The sequence below is a fragment of the Equus quagga genome, chromosome 20 (genome assembly GCF_021613505.1).
Source record: "Equus quagga isolate Etosha38 chromosome 20, UCLA_HA_Equagga_1.0, whole genome shotgun sequence".
NCBI lineage: Eukaryota > Metazoa > Chordata > Mammalia > Perissodactyla > Equidae > Equus > Equus quagga.
Window position 1 is genome coordinate 30,882,848 of NC_060286.1, and position 25,806 is coordinate 30,908,653.

A 25,806-nucleotide genomic window follows, 5' to 3' on the forward strand; every position below is an offset into this window, starting at 1 on the left:
CTGATCTTATTCACAGACATTCATTAAAATGCTCTTAAAAAAGTAAAATCGAGAGGATGTGGTGATGGATTAGAATTGGTGACTTAGAGAGAGAGGTATCAAGGATAACTCCCAGGTTTTGGGCTAGTACAAGAGCATGGAAAATGGTGCCATTCACTAGAATGGGGCCCAGAGACTGATCAGTTTGCAAGAGAGGATTATGGGCTCAGTTTGGGACATGCTGAATTGCAGATGCCTTTGAGACATACAAGTGATGCTGAATAAGCAACTGAATATGCATGGCTGGAGTTCAGAGGAGAGATCAGGATTGGAGCTACGCATCTGGGATCATCAGGCTATATGAGTGGTAACTGAAGCTAGAGGCAGTATGAAATTACCTAAAGAGAAAATACAGAGTAAAAAGAGCAGAAAGCCCAGGTCTGAGCTTTGAGGCACTCCACTATTTGCTGGGTAGGCAGTAGATAATTAGCCTAAAAAGAATATGGAGCCAGAGAAGTAGGCTGAAAAGAGCAAGAGAATTAACACTCAAGGCCAGGGAAGAAATGTTTTGAGAAGGAGCAAGCGATTCAGGGAGTCAAATACTGCTGAGAATCAATTTAGATGAGAACTGAAAAAAATGTCTCCTTTCTTTAGTGATAGGGTACTATTAGTGAGGGTTTATTCAATGTAAAGATGAAGGCAAAAGCTATATTGGTATGGAGGTAGAAAGTTGATAAGTTAATTGGAAGAAAAGAGACAGCATATTAGGCAATTTTTTGAGAATTTTACTGTGAAAGATAGGAGAGCAGAAACATGATATAATTAGAAAGGGTCTTAGGTTCAAGGTAGGAATTTTAGGATAGGACTTATTGGAGCATGTTTTAATAGTACCCTTGGCACAGGGGGAGAGGGACAAAAAAACTTTGATGTAAAAATATAATGGACATATACAAAGAGTTACTTTTTTAAAGCCAGGAAACAGCTTTTGGAATTTATTATTCTCAAGAAACAGAGCAGACAAAATATAAATAGGTTGAAAAAAATTTTTAAATAAATGCATGGTTAGGGAAAAACTATCCTAATCCTTTTAAAGTTGATATAATGTAGTAGCGACACTTTCAGAAAGAGACAAATGGCTAGCCATTGGTAGAATCTAAAATGGCAACGTCAATGTTTTTCACAACTAAAGTCTACCCCATAACCTGCAGGAAATCTTATTCTATCTTCAGCATAATTGATTAATGATGCTTATCAATGAAGCTCTTCCATTGAAGTCTCCCTAACTATTCATGAGAATGAATCAGTGCCTCTGAGGAGTTTGGGGTTGATAACACCACGCAGCCCATTATAAGTCAATGTTATGTATCTTCTAACTGGAAAAAGATTTGCAATTTTTCATTTGAATAGATGAATTAGTGTTTCTTTTAACATAAAATTGTTAACATTTTTTGTCACAAGGAAAAGGAAGGAACTTCTAGGAAGTTATGTGACTTTGCCCCGGCACATCACCTTATACCCCAATTTAAGAATCAGTGTGTTGCATTCCAATCTACTGTATTCTATGTTTCTCCAATCGTAACATAACCATTCCTGTGAGGGTACTTAGTACTGCTATACTTATGAATCCTGCTTTATGATATGGAGAATATACACAGCAAACCAAGAAGAAATAGTGACCAGGTAAATTTAGAAGGATTAAGAATATTTTGTGAGTTAGAATTTTTTGGTTAAACTACAAAGGCATTTAACAGTCATAATAACCATTCCAACAATCCTGTCAGCAATGCTGGACTCAGTTGCTAACATAGTGACTTATGAGAGATAAGAATTTATACACCCAGTTTCTTGCATACAATAATCGAAAGGGCAAGTAAATGTGTAATAAAAAAAATAATCACTATTTTAATGCATACCAGGTATATGATAGGAATTCTTATAAGCATCTTAAATTTTTGGTTAAAAACAACATAAATGTACTTAATGCTAGTGAAGTTTATGTTAAAAAATGGTTAAAATGGTCAATTTTATATTAGGCATATTTTATCACAATAAAAAATTAGATTAAGAAAAAAATTTTAGTATATCTCATTGCAAAAACTTGTCCCAGAAAGAGCATCTACAGAAGCTCAGAAGTACAAGAGAACATGTATCTCAAGAAGCAAAAGATGTTTTATATATGTTGAAAGAAAAAGATTGAGGTAGAAAGTAACAGACTGGAGAGAGGCACTACAGGCTACGTTAAGGATTATGAACTTCATCCTAAGGACAGTGCAAAGCTTTTATCATATTCTTAAAAGAGGAGGGATGCAAACAAATGTGTTTTAAAAGGCATCACCATAACTGTAGACTGAAAAAAGGTCTTGAAGGAAGCAAAACAAGAGGTAGCGAGACCAGCTGAGACGCTAGTCCACCACCCAGTTAGAAGATGGCAGAAGCCTACACAAGAGTACAATGGTGAGAACGGAAGGAAGCAGATTAATTTGAGAGCTATTTAGGAAGTAGAGTCTTCAGAACTCTGTGATTAACTAGACAACGAAGGCAAAAGAGAAAAACTAATGGTTTCTAGATTGGGCAATCAGGTAGATAGATGGTCCAACCATTTACTAAGCTAGAGAAAAAAAGATACCATAAACACTTATTCTTGTGAACATGCATGAATCTACAATAAATTTTTAATGGCTGTATAGAATTCAATTGAATTCAATTGAATGAATTGTACCTATAATTCAACACAAGACGTTAATGGCTCTAACGAATTTTGTAAACTTTTCTAATTATAGAAACAAAGGAGAAGATGCAGGCATCTTTTTCAAGGCATAAAGTTGCAAATAACAAGAAAAATATTCACTCATTTTTAACAGCCCCAAAGTCTCCACTCCACCCGCCTCTGCCCCTTTCAATCCCCTTTTGATCCTTGGAGGATCTTTCCTGAAAATCAATACTATCAAGGAATGGAAGTCAGGACCCAAATTTATAGCTCAAAATCTTAGCCATTAATTGACTAAGCATTCTTAACCACCAAAACCAAGGTTTTTGAGTTAACCTAATTTTCTGACAAAGTCATTTTAATAAATATGTTTTTTATATTTAATGAAACTAGTATCTGACATATATATATATTAAGAAAGAAGGAAAAGAAAATGGGTAAAAACGATGGGTATTACATATTCTATCTCATTTAACAGAATTTTACTATCTGTTTCTATTTCTACCCTAATACCATACCTTACTCTAAGTACAGTGAATGAGCCATCCTTCATCCCAAGGGCAAGATGGATTCCATCTACATTTACAGCTGCACAACGAATTGGTTCTTCCATATTACACCTTGCTATTAGTGCATGATCTACTAGGCTCCATATCCTGTAACATTTAATTAAAATAATAGTTAACTGATGTACGCTTAAAAAATGAGAGACTCTATGAAAAGTTTTAGTTAAGATAATCTCATTTTAAGTAGGTAAGATAAATCTAGATTTTAAACGTATACTTTGTGGCAGGGAATTCATAAAATGACAATGGTTAACAGAATCTTTCATTTTTAAAACAATATGATGACACGAGTTTTTTCCAATCATTCATTTTAGGTAGACAATGTCTACCCTGATCAAAGGGGAGATATATATATATTTATACATATATAAGTAGTATAGCGGTATATGTATGTACTATAGAGTCTTTTAAAGATAACACTTAGGACTACACAAATTCAGAGTGTGTTCCAGACTCTAATATTAGAAATCTACAACAAAAAGATGAGTAGAAAATACTCATGGTTTGAAAAGTAGGAATTACATTTCCAAATAACCCAAAGGACAAAGACAAAATCCTAATGAAAATTAGTTAATATTTTGAAGTAAGTTAGAACAAAACTGCTTCATATCAAAACTTGTGGGATATGGCTAAAATCATACTTAGGGAAAATTTTAAATGCAAACATTATAAAAACAAAGACAGACTACAATTTAATGAACAGGCATCTACCAAAGAAGTTAGGAAAAGATCAGCAAAAGGAAACAGATTATTAAATGTTTTTATAGCAGTATGTATCTTTAAAAACAAAAACCTTCTGTTTGTTACTGTTTTATAGAAAAAATGTTTTTAAATATTGTTTTTATATCTGGGAAATGTGCTAAATTCTCTTTTTAATTCCAATAATTTCTCTGCATTTTCCTTTTGACTTTCTACGTATACAACCGTAATACCTGCAAGTGACAGTTGTTTCTTCCTTTCCAATCCAAATATCTAGATCTCTCTCTAAATATAAATATATATACATATATACATATATTTGACCTTACTGTGCTAACAAAGACTTCTAGTCCATAGCTGAATATAATGAAGAATAGAATGGTTAAAGTGGGCATCACTGTCTTCTTCCTGATTTCACAGGAAAACTTTCAATGTTTCAACATCAAATATGGTATTTACTGAAGACCTTCTATGCTCTACCACAGGGGTCACCCAACCACAGCCTGTGGGCCAAACTGAGCCCACTCCCTGTTTTTGTATAGTCTGCAAGCTAAGAATGGTTTTTACATTTTTAAATGGTTGAAAAAAATTAAAGGAATAACATCTTGAGACATGAGAAAATAATATAAAATTCAAATTTCAGTAACCATAAATCAAGTTTTACGGAACACAGCCACACTTGTTTGTTTACATATCGTCTGTGGCCACTTACACACTACAGAGGCAGAACTGAGTTGTTGCAAAACAGACTGTAGACGGTATGTGACGCTCACATCACTTTGCAATGCTTCTTCAGTGCACTACAAATTGCAGTGACCTGGTTATAATCTGATAGAATTTTGAGTGCTATGTGTATTATCTTAGGGTAACATTTTACTATATCATGTCAAAACAAAAAAAAAAGGGAGAAGTAAACTTCGAATGTTGCATTCTTAAGGCAAAGTGAAGTATGGATCATACTGTTATTAAATTAGATGGTAAAGCATTATGTTTATTATGCAATGACACCATAGCTGTCTTAAGAATATAAATGTATATTAACATTACCAGACTAAGCACTCATCACAATATTTTCAACTAACAGGAAAGCAATGGTCAGAGAAATTAGAAAATCTAAAACAAAATATCTCATCACAGAATTTCTTTACAAATTTAAAAATTACGAGATTTTAATAAAACTAAGTTTCTGAGTGGTTCATTTGTTAAGCAAGCAAGGAAAGCTGTTTATTGGCAATCAATTAACTAAATCATTTTGGATTGCAGCAGCTGGAGAAATGTCCAGAGAAAATAACTCTGTTTAAGACTATTAGTCTTTTGGCAAGAACAGTTGCTCAAAGAATTATATGAGTGTTGCAAACACCACCAATGGTTAATTAAAAAGCAAGGCCTAGGGCTGACCCTGTGGCATAGTGGTTGGGTTCGCATGCTCCACTTTCACAGCTCAGGGTTCATCGGTTCAGATCCGGGGCACAGACCTACACACTGCTTATTAAGCCATGCTGTGGCAGCATCCCACATAGAAGAACTAGAAAGACTTACAACAAGGATATACAACAATGTACTTGGGCTTTGGTGAGGAAAAAAAGCAAGGCATATAATTTTGAGTGGTTTTCCTTGAATCTTAATGAGTCAACAGATGTTACTGATACTACTCGGTTGTTTATTTGAGTCAATGCCAAGTTTGAAGTAGTGAAGAATTAGCTTCTATGAATAGTCTATGTGGAACAACTACAGGCTAGAATATTTTCAAAGACATTAGTGAGAAAGCACTAATCCAACACAACATAAAGTGGAATCAGATGGTGGTAAAAAAAATATGCGCAGAAAAAAAAAGTTTAGACAAATTTACAGACTGTGAAAATGTAGGTGTTTAAAGCCTGTGATTTCTTCATTGTATTATTCTTTAGCAAATATTTTGCAAAAATATTTTGAATTGTGTTTCTGAACCAATAGTGTAAACGGTGAACTTCCTTTGCTCCTGTGGATTTAACCATCAGTTCTGAATTTCTGTCAGGAATAGAAGCTAAAAACCCTGACTTGCCCTACCACACAGCAGCTTAATGGCTAGGAGTAGTAAGGTTTTATTAAGACATTTTTGATCTCATAGCCAAGACTGAAATTTTTCTGAACCAGAACTGCCCTCAACTTCTATTATTAAACACTGAATGGCTTTGGAAATTAGCTTTTGTTGCAGATTTGATACTGTTTCTTAATGAATTCAATCTAAAATTATAAGGCAAAAGCAGGACTTACATGTGAAACTTATACCGTGGTAAAGTTATTTGACAACAATTAACGCTGTTTGAATAACAATATCAAGCTGCTTTATATACTTTCTGTGTATCAAAACTTAAAACAAAAAGCAAGATCTCCAATCCCACATAAATTTGCAGTAGGTATTTTTTCAGAGCCTAATCTATAGTTTTAGCATGGTATGTCGGATTACTTTCCTTGGGCAGCCCTGGGTCTTGACTTCTGCCCCAAGGGCCCAGGAGAAAGCCATAAGCAAAACCCAAGTTTATTCAATGGAAGAAAAATGTCCTCAGGGCAAAAGTGGCTTTGGCCCACTGGTGCTCCTAAATTCCCATTTTCTTTCACAATGTGGCTGACAGTTCCTTACTCTCTTGACTGTTCTTGGCACACACATTTAAAGTGATTTACATTTTAACTAGCATTTTTAGTTGTTTTCAACGGAAGAGTTCTTTCCAAAGAACTTGTCCACCAATAATAGAAACAAGCCTGAGCAATTACTTTTTAAAGGACCAGCTGCCCTTTTTTCAACAGCTATGCAGCAGCTAACAGTAGTTCTCCTAAAATGAAAGGAACTATAAAATAGTTCCTAGCAAAGCACACAGGTAAAGTGTAGCCCCACAGCAAATTTCCACCTGGACACAGAGCTATGGCATCTCCCACCCCGATAAAACCAAGCAGCACAATGACAGTAAATGGCATGACTGATTAACATATTATTTAAAAAATCAGTAGTTATCTGTAAAGAATTAGGTTGCATCCCCACTTCAATCCTTACACTAAAGTAAACTTTACACAGATTAGGAGTTAAACATAAAAAATAAAACCACTAATGTACTAGAAGAATATATTGGAAAACTTTTTAACTTTGGGGAAGATTTCTCTGATAGAAAACTCAGACGTCATAAAAGAAAATACTGATAAATTCAGCTATATAAAAGAAAATAACAACAGAAAGACTTTTGCACGGCAAAAAAAAACCCAAACAAAGTAAAAAGCAAGTAACAAACTGGCGAAAATTATTAAAATTATTTGCGGGGCCAACCCCATGTGTAGTGGTTGGATTTGGCACACTCCACTTCGGTAGTTCAGGTTCATGGGTTCGGTTCCGGGGCACAGACCTCCACCACTCAATCAGCCATGCTGTGGCAGCAACCCACATGTGAAGTGGAAGAAGACTGGCACAGATGTTAGCTCAGAGCTAATCTTCCTCAAGCAAAAAAAGATTGGCAACTGATGTTAACTCAGGACTAATCTTCCTCAGGAGAAAAAAAATTATTTGCAACTTAGGTCACAAAGGGTAAGGATATATTATATAGATAATATATAAAGAGCTGCTAAAAATAAAGGAGAAAAAGATCTACAACCCTACACAAAAAAATGGCAAGAAATGTGAATAGATCATAGAAAGGATTCTAGGAAACTAAATATTTTTTAAACTAGTAAATGGGAAAGAATTAAGCACTTTTCTGCTTTTCCTGTACAAATTGTACCCAGGATAGCTAAATAGTTGACAAAGAGAAATTCTCTTTATAGAAATATGGTAGCTAATAAATGAAAAATAAATGATAAAAAAAAAAGTTAGAATACCACCATTTGATACTCTTAATAAAATAATAGATCTAGGTCATGCATTCTCGATAGGGGCAATATTGCGCCAAAGGGGCTAAAAATTAGTTCTTAAGGATGGAAATTTTAAATACTACAATTGTTTGTGGCTCTCTGAAGGGCCATAGTAGAAAAACAGATATACAGGTTTTCGTGGTGTTAAAATTTCATAGGGAGGAGGTGTGACCAGGGAAAAAAGTTTGAAACATCTCATTAGGAAAGCAACAATTTAAAAAAAGGTTGAGAAACAGTGATCTATATAAAAACCATCAATGGCTGCTAACATGACAAAAAAAGAGACTTCATATCACACACCATCAAACAAGGATACATATCACCACCTAAGAAATATTCTTGGTAAAAATTCATAAGTGCATCTCATCAAAACTCTAGATCTAACTATCGGTTTACAGGTTACATGGAAGAGAGGATATGTTAAAATATGCTATGAGTACGCTATTAGCCAAATCCAGAAGGTGGGGAAGTCCAGAGGGCAAACACTTATTTTCTTGAACAAATAAACTGTAAGAACACAAAAAAATGAAGGAAGAAAGCTATAGAATAAAAGAAATTTAAAGGACATATCAACAATTGCATTATGCGGACCTTATTTGGAGCCTAATTCTAAGAAGCCAAAGTAATGCTGTGTGCTGCACTATGTGTTGTTGTGGTGTGTACTGTGGTGATGTTTAGAGTTATCTTTTAGAGCTACAAATGGAAATATTTACAGATGAAATAGGAAAAAAAGACAGTGATAAAGTGGAAGAAACATCTCAACACATTAACCAGTGGTTCTCAAACTTTAGTGTATATCATAGCCACCTGACGTCTTGTTAAAACACAAATTAATGAACTTCTGATATTAGGTCCTGGATAAGTCATGAGAATTTGCATTTCTTACAAGTTCCCTGGTAATACTGATGCTGCTGGTCAAAAACCACACTTTGAGAACCACTGTCATAGAAAAAGGGCTACTTTCTTTAATATGTAGACATGTTATTAGATCCTATTTTTAAATAACTAGAAAAAGACAAATGAACTAATAGAAAATAAGCAAAGAGCTTGGACAGCTCACAGAAAAGGAAATACAAATGTCCTCCAAATATATGAAAACACACTCAACACCACTCAATATGAGAAAAATACATGTTTTCAAAACATAACAAGGTATTACTTTTTACCTTTTGGGATAATAATTAGCGCTGGCAAAGGTGTGGGAAAATGGACTCGGCTATACATTGTTGATAGGTATGTAAACTGTTGTTGCCTCTGCATAAAGCATTATCAAAATTTAAAATGCATATATCCTTTGAACACTGCTAAGAATTTACCATAGAGATATTCATATTTACACATGTAGAAAATGGCTTAAATATAAGGATAGTCATTGATATCATTGTATTTAATAGCACAAAACCAGAAGAACCTAAACTTTCATCAATAATGGATTAGTTGAATAAATTCCAGTATATCCATGTGGAATATTAAACAGCCATTAAAAGGGTGGAGGTTGCACTGTAATCTGATATGAAAAAAATGCCAACTTATGTTTTTAAGGGAAAAAACCAAATCTCATAAATAGTTAATTCTATTAATTTTAAGTACCTGTAAATTATATTCATGTTATACTATAAGCTGATAAAATTTAAATCCAAATTTTTTTTAAAGTTTTTCTTGTGTTTAGCTAACAACAAAATCCAGCCTATGCAATTACCTTATGATTTGCTTACCTGACTGAACGATCATCACTTCCAGTCACGGCCAAAGGTTTAGTAGGATGGATGGCAAGTGCCCAAAGTTCACCTTCACAATGCCCTTGCATAATCAGGAAAGGTTTATTTCTTTCATGTACCACAATTTCAAAAATCTCACTGTCCTGTGTTCCAACTAGAATGTGGTCACCTCGCCAACAAACACTCCTCACAGACAAACCTAGTAAAAAATGAATTGTATTTAAGATCAATGCTGTGATAACAGAATGCAAATCTGCCTAATCAACATTAATTTTTGTATCTTTTATACCTTAAATATAACAGAAAAGGGATCAGCAAGTCTTTGATCCACACATTTTCTTCATTTATCCATATTGTTTTCTATGTGGAATGATATTTCTCTGTTTTTTGTTTGCTCGTTTTGTTTGTTTTGTTCCTATTGTTGTTTGTTTGGTTTTTTGAGGAAGATTAGCCCTGACCTAACATCTGCTGCCAATCCTCCTCTTTTTGCTGAGGAAGACCAGCCCTGAGCTAACATCCGTGCCCATCTTCCTCTACTTTATATGTGGGACACCTGCCACAGCATGGCTTGCCAAGCGACGCCATGTCTGCACCCAGGATCCAAACTGGTGAACCCTGGGCTGCCAAAGAGGAACACGTGAACTTAACCCCTGGGCCACGGGGCCAGCCCCTATTTCTCTGTTTTTATATACCTAATTTCTACCCATCCTTCAAGACATACACTCTTCTTCCATATTAGACAACTTGAGTCATAGTCTGACCACTTCCTCAGCCAAAGTCTTATATAACACAGTTTGTATCATCCAAAAAGTTAATTATTCAGGGATTACTTTTCTTTTTAAAAGATTTTATTTTTGTCCTTTTTCTCCCCAAAGCCCCCCAGTACATAGTTATATATTCTTCGTTGTGGGGCCTTCTAGTTGTGGCATGTGGGACGCTGCCTCAGCCTGGTTTGATGAGCAGTGCCATGTCCGCATCCAGGATTCGAACCAACGAAACACTGGACCGCCTGCAGCGGAACGCGAGAACTTAACCACTCGGCCACGTGGCCAGCCCCTCAGGGGTTACGTTTATGGAATTATATTATTTTTCTAGTATAATAATCTGACTTTTCATGTGTCTATATTTCATTTCTTCAATCTGCTCAAAAAATCATTAAGAAGAGAGACTTCCACTTTTCCTGTAAACTCCATAATCCTTTTTGTAACCTCAGGAAAGCTAGTGTTTCTCTCAGTTTTCTCATCTATATAACACGGCCAACATAAAGGGGCTGTGTACCTCACAATGCTGTTGTGAGGATCAAATAAGAAAAAGTGTCCAATTATTTTGTAAACTTTAAAGTACAATAATGCTCAGCAAAACTAATGAAAATGCTATAACAGTTAACATTTACTGGATGATTATTATGTGTCAGACACTCTTCTAAACGTTTTACGCCTATTAACTCATTTAATCCTATGAGACAGTTATTCTTATTCTCATTTTACAGATGAGGTTAAATAATGCAGCCCGAGGTCACACACCTGGTAAACAACTAAAACATGGCTTATACATAAAACTGTGTAACTTCCAATCCTACTCTTATGATACCACAATAGTGAAAATATGTTTATTTCTATAGTGAAAGATTCTGTTTTATTACACCAACTTTTTAAAATCCCCAAAAGAAAAAAATATCTCCTGATGGCTGACAAATTTGGATGAAGGAAAAACACATCCACACGCATTTAAATCATCCTGAACAAAAGTTCCCCCAAATGTCAACACGCTTTATTTTCAACAGTTTATTCGCTAAATAGTTACATCCAGCATTCTAACAGCAAAACGTTCTCAGAATCCAAGGTTACCAAAGTAAGTACCTATCACATGTCTCTGTAGGTCCCATTATAACAGGCATTAGACATATGAAATAATCTTTCTCATAACAGTAAACCTAGATTATCTTAGGCAAAGTTTCTCCTCTTCAATAGAAGGATTTCAATTAAATATACACAGTATAAAGGGACAAATGTAAGTCTCACTTATGTCTAGTGAAAGACACAGACAATCCTTGGTACATTTAGAATTTGCCTAGTAATAAGACATCTGTTTTCTTATTACCTTTGTATCCCTGGTCTGTTTCCCTGAGATCAATCACAGTAATTGGTTTAAAAGTTAAATCCCAAAGACGAATACAGCCGTCTCTGCCACCAGTAGCAAAACCTTCTTCACAAGCATTCATGCTAAAAATTCCCGCCTAGAAGAAGAAATAAAATAATTTAATACGATATGCTTTTTAAGAAAATCTACTATATAAGGCAGAAACCCACTTTAAAAGATTTTGATATGAGATAGGAATCAACAAAAACATCAGAAAATACAAATGAAAACCTAGAAATAAATTTATGTGTAAATAGAAACTCAATATATGACTAAGGTGATATTTAATGATATGAGCATAACATAAAGTTAAACCATATATCATATATAAAAATGAATTACAGATAAAAAATATTTACATAAAATTCTTAATGCAAAACATAAAACAAATATGTTAGAAAAAGTCAGAACACTTACGTAACTTTTGGCTGTGAGAGATCATTTTATGCATGGCAGGTTATCACAAACCATAAAGGAAAATTTTTAAATTTTTCATATGAGAAAAGATATCATAAGCAAAGACAAACAGATTGGGGAAATATTTGCAATGTGTATGACTGTCAAAAAGTTAAATCCCTGATATACAAATAAATAAAGGAAAGAAAGTCCAACACCAACAAAAACCAAAAAAGAGCAAAGGATAAGAAAAGCCAATTAAAAGAAAATGAAATTTCAAGTAGTCAATTAATATATGAAATTTCACAAACAGGGAATAAAACTAAAACAAGAAGTTAGTTACTATTTTCACCCAAAAGACAAGCAAAAATTTACAATCATGATCACATCCTGCGCTGATAAGCATGAGGAAGGGTTTGGTATTTTTATATACTGATGGTGAAAATGTGAACTGCCATAACCTTTGTGGAAAAGAATCTGGTATTTCTAGTCTTTAGGCATTTTGCTTAAAGCAAGTCCTGTTCTAAGTAGTTCTTTAATATGTTTAACGCATAACACATTATATATTTAGCAGTGGTTCATATTAATATATTTAATAACTTTTCTACTTGATCTTACTGCTAACAACGTGACAGCTCTGTGCTCTCTAGCTCCCTTCACTATCTGAGGGATCCAACTGTCAAAAAGCCCAAATCAAAAAACACTAAAAGGTTTTAACAACAGATCTTTTTTCCTGGTTTGATAACTTTTTGATATGAAAATCTCATGAGGTACAAAAATTAAATTCCTTTGCCACTCACTTAACGAATCAGTGATATTAAAATTTAAAAGTTATAGGGGCCTGCCTGGTGGCTTAGCAGTTAAGTTCGAGTGCTCCACTTCAGCAGCCCAGGGTTGACTGGTTCAGATGCAGGGCACGGACTTCCACACCATTGATCAAGCCATGCTGTGGTAGGCGTCTCACATATAAAGTAGAGGAAGATGGGCACAGATGTTAGCTCAGGGCCAATCTTCCTCAGTCAAAAAGAGGAGGATTGGTGGTAGATGTTAGCTCAGGGCTAATCTTCCGCAAAAAAAAAAAAAAATTAAAAAGTTTTATGCTTTTCTAGAACTGTCCCAAATTTTCCATTGGTAAATTAGCCACTAGATCACTATCTTATTCTAATGTGGTTAATCTAGAATACTTTTAGGATGAATTTAACAAGCTTTTTTCCAACACTGCAGTCATGTGCTGCACAGTCTATGACAGACCACATATACCATGGTGGCCTCATAAGATTAGTACCACATAGCCTGGGTGTGTAATTGGCTATACCATCTAGGTTTATGTAGGCACACTCTATGATGTTCACACAACAATGAAATCACCTAACGATGCACTCCTCGGAATGTATCCCTGTCATTAAGCAATGCATGACCATACTCTGAGAAAGACACTAAAGCAATGGTTTGAACAAGATACTAATTACACAAATAAATTTCCATGCGTCTAACTGTATAACGTTTCCTCATTGAAATCTTGAAAACAAACAAATTCAGTTATAATAGCATTTTTCAAGTAACTGAATTGATTAGAAAGTGCTATATTATGTAATCTTTTGTTCTAGGATAAGAAGATAAGTAGTTAACTAAAAGTGTTTAAAAATATTTAAATATACTTACAGTATGGGCTCCTTGTATTGTTCGTATCAGATTAATTCCTTTCCAAACATATATATCTCCATTGAGTGCACCAGAATATGTTAATTCATCTCTTGCACAGGCTAGGCACAATATTGTCTGAAGATCACCAGTCTTACCAAAAACCCCTCGTTTTGGGGTCAGAGCATTTCCACATAAACTCCAGAACTAAAAGGTACAAAAAATAATCAAAATTATCAAAGAACGCTTATAAAATAAAGTAAAACATTTCCAATACCTTGATGCTATATTCAAGCAGCAGACTAGAAATTACCTAAGAAATTCCCTTATGATATAATAGCACTCAATATTCACATCCTCATCCTAGTGTTGTCAATAGCTATGTTATAGTAGATAAGTCACTGGTTTCAATCCTTATCTGTAAGAATAAGGGGAATTGAACTAGATTATTTTTAAAATATGCTATGCTTCCCTTAGGCTTCTGAAAACAGTCTACATGAAACTTAGGTAAAAAAGTTGGGAATGGGTTACTAATGAAAAATGAAGATAAGACACCATACACTAACAGGAAAAAGGACCAAACCAAATATTCGATCTCTGATCAAGAGAGTAAAGATGGGGGAGGGGAGTGATTAGTAGGTTGCTCTCGTGATATTTTCAAAGCTGAGCAATTCTGTTACTTGTAAACCTTAAAAATAAGAGAGATACACATTTGGAATAATTTGTTCATCCTTGGGAGAAGACAAGGAAGTCAAACATAAATCTTCATGACCAGCATTTTTGTTCTTTTATGTAGATTCAGGTAAATTTTAACCATTTTCAGAGAAAAATAAAGAAACAAAAATAGAGTAGGGCAGGGATATACAAATTAAATAGTTCTACATTAAGAAATTAGGACCAGAGAATAAATTCAACTTTATAATAAGTAAATTACCATTTAAAATAATCTAATTTGTTAATATTATATACTTAAAAATCTTACCTGATCTTCAAGATCTTATTTTAAGACCTAAAGATCTTAGTTTAAAACCTTGAAGCCTCAAAGAACTAAAAATTACGACACTTATCCATTCAAATGACTAATGAATGCTTTACTCAATGAAACTTTATGATTTTTTAATTTAAAAGCTCCATGACTTCTGTGGATAAGAATAGCTGGTTCTCTTCCTTTCAGCAAGTCCCAACTTCAATCTATTATTTTCCTCTAGCTCAGTGATTCCCACTTTGGCTGAACATTAGAATCACATTGGGGAAATTATAAAACATGCCTGGGGCCCAGTGAGATAAACTGAGACAGAATCTCTGGAGAGTGAAGCCCAGGTATCCAAATGATTTTGATGCTCAACAAGAGTTAAGAACTATTGTTCTAGAATCCAGATCAAAGCTGTCCATAAAACTTTCTGTGATGATGAAAATGTTCTATATATATTTAGATATGCTCCATAACTATACATTTATATCTCTCTATATACATGTTGTCCAATACAGTAACCACTATATACTTGTAGCTCTTGAGCATTTGCAATGTGACTGCCGGTGTGACTGAAGAAATGAATATTAAATTTAATTTAATTTAAATTAATTTAAACAGCTACATGTGGCTAGCTGCTACTGTAGTGGCCAGTGCAGGTCTAGATCATCTTTGGGACTTAGTTTCCTCACATATATTGCCTGCAAAGAGAACCTCCATACTATTCATTGCCTCTACCAAAGGAAAAGAAATGTAATCCTATGAAAACACAGTTTGTTTAGTTTGAGAAGATGTTTCTAAAAAACCTGAAAATTAAACTTTTAGCTTTATTTACAATATAAAGCAGCAGTAAGATCTCTTTAATTTGCCAATAATTTATTAAGCAGTTAATATATATCATGTCCTATGTCAAACATCACCTTTTCATCAAAGATGAACAAGACAAAAATTTCTTTCACAGTGCTTATACTATGTACCTTACACCTAGCATAGAGCCTTTTGTTGTTGAATATTTGTTGAAAAAAATAAAGATTTAATACTATTCATTATCAAATCAGTACTAGAATACCAAAACAAGAATTGCAGCAGCAGCTAAAGATGCTTTGGAGAAAATGTGGATGGAAGTAAGCATATCAAAAGAAACAAGGTAAACACAGAACCTTACTTACTAGGAATTAACTGTTATAAGGAATTGTTACATCAGATCGTGGGAGGAAAGGGAGTATTTCCAATTTGCACCAAGGAATTAAAAGCAACTATAACATAAGAATGAATATCACCACTGACTACATGGGCTTCAAAACCTGAATTATAATTATAAAACAACTCTCAGAGCTTTCATAAGCAAAGTAAACAGTGGCTATCAAAGGCTGAGGTCAAATCAGAGGAAAGAGAGAGAGAGGAAAAGATAACACTTGCAGAAAGGTGACCATGTTCTAGGCACTATGACAAGCATTTGCATATATACTGCCTTATTTAATCATCAACTCTATGAGGGTGGTAACAACAGCCACAGTTTTAAGATGTGAAAAAAGCTCAAACAGCTAGTAAGTGGCAAAGCCAACTCTACCCATGTTGCTTCTATTATACCATTCTATCTTTCTGAATGAAAACCTCTTAGTTTACTTAGTTTACTATTCTCACATTTTCCTTTGTCAGCGAAACATGAAGAAACAAGATGAATACAGTAATGCCTACTTCAGTAGACTATAAATTCCTTTATGGAAAGTGTTTTGTTAATTCCCTATTCATACTTATATCCCTTACAGTGTCTTATCCACAGTAACTACACAATAAATATTTGTTAGATTGAACATAACATGCAAAACGTTGACATTTTAAAAAATAGTGCTGCCAAAATCCTAAAACTAGCCTAAATTGTAAATAGTGTGATATGTACTTAGTGGCAAAGAATAAGTAAACATGACTATTATAAAACAAGACCCTTCTAGTACCTTGATATGTTTTACACCACAGCTGACAAGTTTATTTGGCTGGTACAAATCCCAAGAAATATCAAATATCTGTAAACAAATCAGATTCATGGTTAAAATACTTATTTTCAGAATCATTTAAGAATTCTGTCCAAAATACCAAATAGCACAAAACCTTACCTATCATAGAACAACATTCCTCAATAAATAATAATCAGAATCCTATGCTTCAAAATCTTATAAAGAGATAAAGTAAATATGTAAGTGATAAGGAACAAAAACTACTCGTATTTTCTAGGAACTTTATGAAGGCACTAGCGGAGTGAAAATTAACACCTCCTTTTTTTAATTTTTTAAAAAATTCAGTCCATAAATAATAAGAACGGCTTAGAACTAGGGCATGAGACAGGTGCGTGCATAATTTCTAGAGAGGAACGATACTTATTGGAACACAGACTTTAGACTTATATAGCTAGAAATAGACACAGAACTACTTACATAAAGGATCCAAACATTTATTTCACAGTAAAAACTTTATCATTTTTTAGCTTTTTTTTTTATTGTTTACGAGTCAAACAAAAGTAACTTATACCTAAATTTTGGAGATCCCCAGGCTTTGCTCTTTTCTAAGATTCCATAAATTCTACATAAATACAAACCACTTTTGTTACAAAAGAAAATCAAAAAAACCCAGATGAAATAAAATATGCATTAGAAACATGCACTTTAACAATAAATGAAAGACAAACTAATATTTGAAAAAGAATTTCATAGCAGAAAAAAACCTGGTAGTCTTCAGCCTGTTTCTTTGACATCTGCCTGCATAATTACCTAAAACGCTTACTACCTCTCAAATAATGAAAAAATACATCTTATAAATTAATGTTTAACATTCACCATAATACAGATTATATGAAAAACATATTGATGCAACTTTAAAATACTAACCACAAAAATACTTTTAGAACTTCTAAGGACAGTATCATTTTTCATAATAATCAGTCTATTTACTAAATCTAAAGTACTGATGTGTGAAATGCTTTGATCCAAGTGTCAGAATACACAACTGTCTAATAAAATACACCTAACACTTAATTATCTAAATTGTTTGTGAGTGTGTACCCCTTTGAGAATCTGCTGAAAACCAAGTTTATTTTCCAAAGTGCAAATATACACAAAATTTTCTATACAACTTTCACAGATTCATAGATCCCCCAAAACAGAATCAATTACTACATCTTCTGTGCTAGTTCAGCTTGGGATTTTACTACACACAAAAAAAAATCCAACTTTTTTAAGACTTTATGATAAAATTGTTGATGCTTATAAAAGTAGTGTAATATTTAATTAAGAAGCTGACTACAAAGTATTCTTTATATTAATTTTCTACAACCTGGAATAGGAATATATTTTTAACAAGTTTCCAAAGTAAAAAATGTTAATTTCTAAAATATTAACACTAATACATTATTTTAAAAGTAACAGCATTTTTTCACCTTAACTGTAATACTTATGTAATAAATTAGTGGTAAACCAAACTAAACAGACCCTAGGCATGAACCATTCAATTTTTAAATTAAGGTCTGAATAACTTAAAATTCATCATTTTTGTTGAAGCAAACACTGGGTTTAAAGTTTTGTGTTAACACTATACATATCGAGTCATGTTTTTGAGTACTATAATACATATTCATTCTAAAATTTTATAGTATTCACAATTGTACTTTAAATTTTTAATTACATATGAGCTATCTGGCAATAACAACACACAGAAACATAAACCCCCTTGACTCTCCTCTGGCCTCTTCCCATCCAGTACCCATTAGAAACCCAAAGGAGAATACTTACTCTATCTGTGTGACCAGGAGCCATAGATAACATTTTTCCCCTTTTCCAGTCCCAAACACAAACTGCATTCTTTGAATCCAGTCCAACTGAAACCAAGCGCTGAATTTTGTCCAAGAAGTCCAGGAGGGAATAAAAAGGCAAACAAATAAAAAAGAGACCAAAATATAAATTGTAAACAAATTCTACTCATGGGTATTAGAAAATAAAAACTTACACACTGATATTTTATTGCCCTCATAGAAAAAGGCTGGATATATTTTATCTTGTTAATGTTTGCACATGTGTGATTCTCCACATTAAGAAACAGAAGAGAGACTTCCATTTCCAACAGTAGGATTGACAAACTAAACATCTCTCCTGCCAAAACTAAATATGCTAGATAAAATTTAAAAACATCTTTTTAAATGCACTGCGGAGATGTCAAGGAATTAAGAAATCTGAGAACAAAAACACAGTGATTTCCTATGGGAACCTTGGAGGGTAAGAGAGCTCCTACACTCTCTTTAACTCTAAAAGTATCAGCTAAATACTGATAAGCCTGATGTTTGCTCTGTAGGCTGAACAGGAATAGGAGATAAAGGTTAGGGCCTGCCGAAGGTGGGCATTTGAATTGCAGACCTCTGAGTACAACAGTGAACTCCTCAGAGAATGGGAAAACAAGAAACCATCCCTTTATAAAGAAGGGGTTGGCAATGCATGAAAGGCGAGAAAAACCTCCCTGAAAATTTGTAGCCACAAGCAGCCTTCACATGGTTGTAGGGCCTAAATCCACATTAATCAGGAATCCTTCGAGTGGAAAACTTCATTCAGAGTGGTCTTAAGAATTGCAGAGTCTTCAAGCATCTTCAGCAATGTGGCATAGGCAAATATAAATCCTATGTGGAGGACTGAAACCTCAATCCATTGTCCCTCAAAGAATTCCCACAGGTAGCAATTCAGTAAAAATAAACTTAAAATAAACAAACAACCCCCCCCCCCCAACAATAATCACAGGAAATAAGGGACCATGAGTGAGAATCAAGAAGTCATAACAAATAGCAAAAGCAGTCCTAAAAACATCAGACATTGGAATTATCAGATGATATAAAATAAGCTTAATGTGAGTAGAGAAATAAAATTAAAGCTTCAAAATATCTTCATATGAGCCAAGAATACGAGTATCCAAGTCAATTTGAAGAAGCAAACAGAATTTCCAGAAATGAAAAATAAAATAAATGAAATTTAAAACTCAGTGAAAGAGGTAAATAGGTGATTAGAGGGAAAAGAAGAGACAGAGTTGAGAACTAGGAGACAGTCAGATGGGAAGTATGAGAGAAGTTAAGAAATATGAACGATGGACTTCTGGCCATGAAAGATTATCAGGATCTGAACTTGCCCTCCTGCCATCAACAACTAGAAAACTGTACAAGATATACGAAAGAAATGTTTTCCGACATTCATAACAGGAAGTGAAGACCTGTGAACCCTGGAAGAGGGGGAAACAAAAAAAGTAAGTCCTGCAATAGCCCTAGTTTTCATCTAAGAGGCAATTTCCAGACTACAGCACAGAAAGCTGAAATCCAAATAGGGGCCAGGAGCCTTGACAAATTGAGAAGACAGAGCCTGGAGTTCAGAGAGGCCAAGATGGCTAGAGTTTGCAAAGTAGAGAAAAAGCTCTGGAAAATGTGTTTATGGGTCCTCTTGAGAACGCCAATCTTTACACACATAAGGTGAAATCCATGAGGCCATGCAAAGAACAAATTCTGGAAAAAGAACAATTATTCGGGAGCTAAAGCCAACAATTCCCAGAGATCACAAAGGGTCAAGAATGTAACATACACAATATGTAGCATCCAATAAAAAAAAAATTACTGGGGCTGACCCTGTGGCTGAGTGGTTAAGTTTGCGCACCGCGCTTCGGCAGCCCAGTGTTTCATCAGTTCAGATCCTGGGCACAGACACGGCACTGCTCATCAGGCCACGCTGAGGTGGCATCCCACATACCACAACTAGAAGGACCCAAAACTAAAAATATACAACTATGTAGTGGGGGGCTTTGGGGAGAAAAATAAAATCTTTAAAAAAAAAATTACTAGACATTTGAAGAAAGAGGAAAATGTGACCAATAACCAGGAGAAAAATCAGTTAATATAAACAGATCCAGGAATCACAGAGATGACTAAAATTAGGAGACATTAGCTGTTAAAATGAAAATGTTCAAGATGCTGAAAAATTATTTTAAAACAAACATAAAGAATAAAAAGAGAAATTAAAGATATAAAAGAACATGTAGAACTTGTAAAAATAAATGTTAAATTATGTGAAATGAAAATTCACTCTGAAAGATTAATAACAGCTTAGACAATAAAGAAAAGATAAATGAACTTGAAGACACAGCAACAGAAACTATCCAAAATAAAGAGCAGAAAAAAACAGGAAAAAAATTAACAGAGCCTGAGTTACCTTTAGAAAAATATCAACTGGTCTAACATACAGGTAATTGTGGTTCCAAAAGGAGAAAAAAGATTGAGGAAAAGAAAAATAAAACAAAACTAAAGAAATAATGGCTAAAATTTTCTAAATTTGATGAAAACCATAAACCCACAAATACAAGGTGCTCAATAAACTGCAAATGGGATAATCAAACACACAGAAAAAACACACATGGTAATCAAATTGCTGAAACCAGTGCTAGAGAGAAAAATCTTCAAAGCAACCAGAAAAAAAGAAGACAATTTTGGTATGGAGGAACAAAGATTAAAAAATAATACGAGACTTCTCATTTGAAACTATGAAAGTCAGAGGACAATGAATAACCTCTGAGAAAGGAAAAAAAAGTCAACAAAGAATTGCAAAAGTATCTTTTGAAAACTGGATCAAAATAAAGTCTTTTTCAAGTAATCAAAAGGTGAGAAAATTTATCAACAAACCTGCACTACAAGATATGATAATGGAAGTTTCTTTAGGCAGAAAGATAATGATAACAAAGAGAGACTTAATTTACATATACGAATGATTGGTGCTCAAATGGCAAATATATAAGACTTTTCTTGCTTTTAATTTTCTTTTACAACTAACTGTTTAAGGCAAAAACAGCAATAGTTATTATGTGCTTTACAAAATATGTAGAAGTAAAATGAATGATAACAATAGCACAATAAAGAGAAAGAGAGAAAGGAAATAGAAGAATACATATTTTTATCCTTTCCAAGTGCACATGAAGCTTCATAAAATCACAAAATTTTGAATCACAAAATGAGCCTAAACAAATTTTTAAAAATTAAAATACAGGGGCTGGCCGCATGGCCGAGTGGTTAAGTTCGCGCACTCCATTGCAGCAGCCCAGTGTTTTGCCGGTTCGAATCCTAGGCGCGGACATGGCACTGCTCGTCAAGCCATGCTGAGGCAGCCCCCCACATGCCACAACTAGAAGGACCCACAACTAAGAATAAACAACTATGTACTGGGGGGCTTGGGGGAGAAAAAGGAAAAATAAAATCTTTAAAAAAAAAATTAAAATACAGACCATGTTTTCTGACAAAAACAGAATTAAATCAGAATTCTCCAAATGTTTGGAAACGAACAATACACTTCTAAGTAACTGAAGGGTTAAAGAAGAAATCACAAGGACCAACCCACAACACACACTTTGAAAAGCACTGGTTTAGAAGCAGGGGTGGGCAAACTACAACTCTCAGGCCAAACCCTGCCTGCAACCCGTTTCTGTAAATACTAACATTTTACTGGAATACAGCCATACCCATTCTTTTACAAGCTGTCTATGATTGCTTTCACACTACAATGCAGAGCTGAGGAGTTGCGACAGAGCTTAAAATATTCACTATCTGACTTGTTATAGAAAGTTCACCAGTCCCTGGTTTAGAGTACAGATGCTGGTACCAGACTGCCTAGGTTTGAACACTGGCTCCATCTCTCACTAACTGGATGACTCTGGGAAGTTATTTAGCCTCTCTGTACCTTACTTTCCTCACCTATTAAGTAGGGATAATAAAAGTACCTCATAGGGTTAATATTAGAGTTAAGGAGTTAGAAGAGTGCTTAGCATGTGGTTAATATTATATAAATGTTTGCTATCATTATTATTATTAGATTACCATAATCATAATTAGTTTTAAGAACCCATACCTTCTACCTGTCCCAAGGAGAAATGCCAGCTAGTACCCAGTTACAGTTTCTGCAAAGGAGAATTGCTATTTAAATCCCCAAATGGGTAGAATGAGAGGCTCACATAAAAAGATACAGAATATCATTTGTTATAGCTCTCCATCAAATCACAGTAGCAGATAACCCAAGGAAACAAGAGGAGATGATTTGCCCCTCCTGAGAGTCTTTAATATTTGGGAACTAGAGGGTATCAGCAAATACCTAGCTAAAACAAGGACATCTACCTCTTACTATAGCACACTGTGTAGAGATTAAAATTTCACAAGACAAGGATAAAGTGAGGAATAGTTGGAGAGGCACTGTCTCTTCTACGGATGCCCCTTCTCTCTGGATCAGCTAGGAAACTGGCCAAACTGGAAACAACTGGCCAAAAGCTCTAAAATTCCATGTATCTCAACAGAGCCTCAAAGCATCTAGCTCTGTACAGGCAGTAACAAAACAGAGCTGCGAGTGCTTCCTCTGTAGCCCTGATAAACATATCATGGCCAAAATCAACCTCCCTAAGCATAGGTTAAGCAACAGCAGGGAGGAAAAGGTAGACATAATCAAGCAAATACTATCTCCTCTCCTAGCTTTCTATCACTTTTTACTTCATCATCTTTTCTCACATTTAACCCAGCCTAGGAAGGTGAGGAAGAGGATAAAGTTTTCCAGTAAAAGTAATGCTTGAACCATATCTTGCAAGCTAGAGTAAAAGATGGTTGGGTATAGGAAAGTAAGAGAAAGTGCATTTCAGAACAAAGGACACCAGATTAGAGACACCATGGTGCTTTCAGGAAAGTGCCAGTAATTCAGTGTGGCTTAGGGAGGAGGACCAATGGGAAGTGGCAGAAGACAAGACTGGAGAGGTAGGCCAGAAACCAGGAGAAAGATAAGCTTTGTTTTTTAATAGAGTTGGAATAAAGAGACAATTCAGTTTCAAATGTGTAGTATAAGACATATCTATATGACACTCAAGGAGGGTATTTGAAGGTGCAAAGAGAAGCCAGGGCCACTGTCAACTAATATGGGAATTAAAGACATGGATCTGGATAATTACCTAGAGAGAATAAGCAAAGTGAAAAAAAAAAAAGAAAGCCACAGACTCCAAAAGAATACTGACATTTAACAAGCAGACAGAAGAAAAGGTCCCTTTAAAGATAACTAAGAACTAACAGCCAGAGAGAGAGAAAGAAAACCTGGTAATAGAAGCCTCTATTCAGCTTCCCAAATCCTCCCTGAGCCTATTCCCAAACAAAATCTTGGTTGCATCCATTAATTGAACCGGAAATATTTATTAAAAAGTTCTAGCACACTAAATACACAGATAAGAAAAATCCTAATAGACAGAACTAGACACATCCCATAAGTTCCTGCAACTGTGAAACATATTCAAACAATGGACAATTAAACTTAAAAGATTCCAGTATGGAGGTTCTTCTGATCTCAGGGTTCGTTATATAAGAACTAATTGTTACAATGTTACAAAGTAAAAATCACAAATTTTGCAAAAGATTCAGGACTTAATGGAATAAATATTAGTGAAATTATATATAAAGCCATTAGCAGCCAGAATCTGGCAGAGCAATAGAAGAGAAAAAAATTCAACAATAATACAATAGGCACTTGAAATACATCTAGTTATTAAGAGATTACTAAAAGGCCCTTGGAAAAAATCAGTGAACTCCTCTAATACTTTTGCAAAAATGACCCTCTTCATAATCATGTGCAAAAAAACAAAAATAGATTAAAGCATTTTATTTTGTACCAGCAGGTAAGTGACAAAATTAGGTTAAAAAATTAACATTTATTCTTTGCTTATTTTATAAATTAGAATTGTAACTATAAGCTAGATTTTGTTAAATATGAGAAAAGTGTTTTTATAAATTATGGTTATATTTTCAAAATAAAGTACCAGTCCTACTTTCCCTCCTCCTACCTCCTCTCCCATTTACTATGAAGTTTTAGTCCCTGTTTGACGTGGATTTATATAAACAGCCTTTTCAGGCCCTAATTATTCTCGATAAGGCAGACTTCCAGTATTAGTGTGGATATTCAATCCATTTAAAAGAAATCCTCTGGGAAAGGAACATTCAGCATTACTACCAACAGAGAAACTCATTCATTGGACAAATCTTAACTGATCACTTATAGTTTCAAATCTAGTAGAAAATGCAAAAATTATAAAATATTTCCTAGTTGATATCTCATAAACAGTTTATAGATATTAGTGAACGGATATATTCTCAAATATATGTTTTAACTAAAGCATTTTCAAAATTAACAAAATTTCAGAGATACTCTTAACAATCTTCAAGTGATAGCAGTTCCTTACGAGCTTTAACTGTACTGAACATGGATGAAGTCCTTTTGAAATATAAATAACCACCTCCTAAGTTTCATGTTTGGGAGGCAGTAGAGCATTGTGGTTAAAAACATGAGCTTTGGAGTGTGACTGACCTGGGTTCCCGCTCTGGCTCCATTTACTAGCTGTGTTACCTGGGGCAAGTTATTTAACCTCTCTAAGTCTCAGTTTCTTTATCTGTAAAATAGAGATAATAATAATATCTATTTCATAGGGTTGTTGCAAGGATTAAATGAGATACTGTAGGTTTAGCACAATGCCTGGCACTTAACATGTGCTCAATAACTTTTAGCTACCACGTTTTTTACAAGTTTAAATTTTTAAGGAACAGGTTCTCATGAAGATCTGTGATAATAAAATACATGCACTCAAGACTTTTCTTATAAGTTGCTTAAAATAAGCGAACTTAAAGCCTTTCAACTAGTAAAAGCTACGGGCACAATTTCTCCTTGTATGTATATAAGAAAAATTCCTCAGCAATGCAACACATTTAGAAAGGGCACTTTTAAAATTAAAAAGAAAACATCTGTATTTAAAGTATACAGGCACATAGTTAAAACATCTTGGATTTTATAACACCTGTGGTAAATGATTTTTACAAACAACTTTGTAGGTTTGTTTTATAAAATACAGTCTCCGGTAAAGTATAAGTAAAGAGTATTATTCTCTTCCTTTTAAAAAAAGAAAGGAAATTCTGATATGAGGACATTAAGGGACTTGAAAAATAATAGCAAAATTGGGACATGAATTAAGGTTCTATAAATGCCAAACACTGCTACACAGGGATATTAAACTTAGAAGCACATTTTTCCCCAAATGAGAGGTTCC

General features: G+C 34.2%; 1 protein-coding gene across 8 annotated transcripts in view; it reads right to left on the reverse strand.

Annotated features, from left to right (window-relative positions):
• EML5 (EMAP like 5) overlaps positions 1-25,806 on the reverse strand; it is a 136,664-nt gene that overhangs the window by 83,374 nt on the left and 27,484 nt on the right. For all 8 annotated transcript variants that reach the window (XR_006886284.1, XM_046647089.1, XM_046647088.1 and 5 more), the window contains exons 3-8: positions 18,471-18,569; positions 16,644-16,712; positions 13,740-13,925; positions 11,643-11,778; positions 9,540-9,741; positions 3,205-3,342 (exon numbers count right to left, since the gene is read on the reverse strand). Coding sequence is in view for 7 of the 8 variants with exons in the window: in XM_046647089.1 (XP_046503045.1) it covers positions 3,205-3,342; positions 9,540-9,741; positions 11,643-11,778; positions 13,740-13,925; positions 16,644-16,712; positions 18,471-18,569 (830 nt within the window). In the remaining variant the exon portion in view is untranslated. The remainder of the gene's footprint in view (positions 1-3,204; positions 3,343-9,539; positions 9,742-11,642; positions 11,779-13,739; positions 13,926-16,643; positions 16,713-18,470; positions 18,570-25,806) is intronic.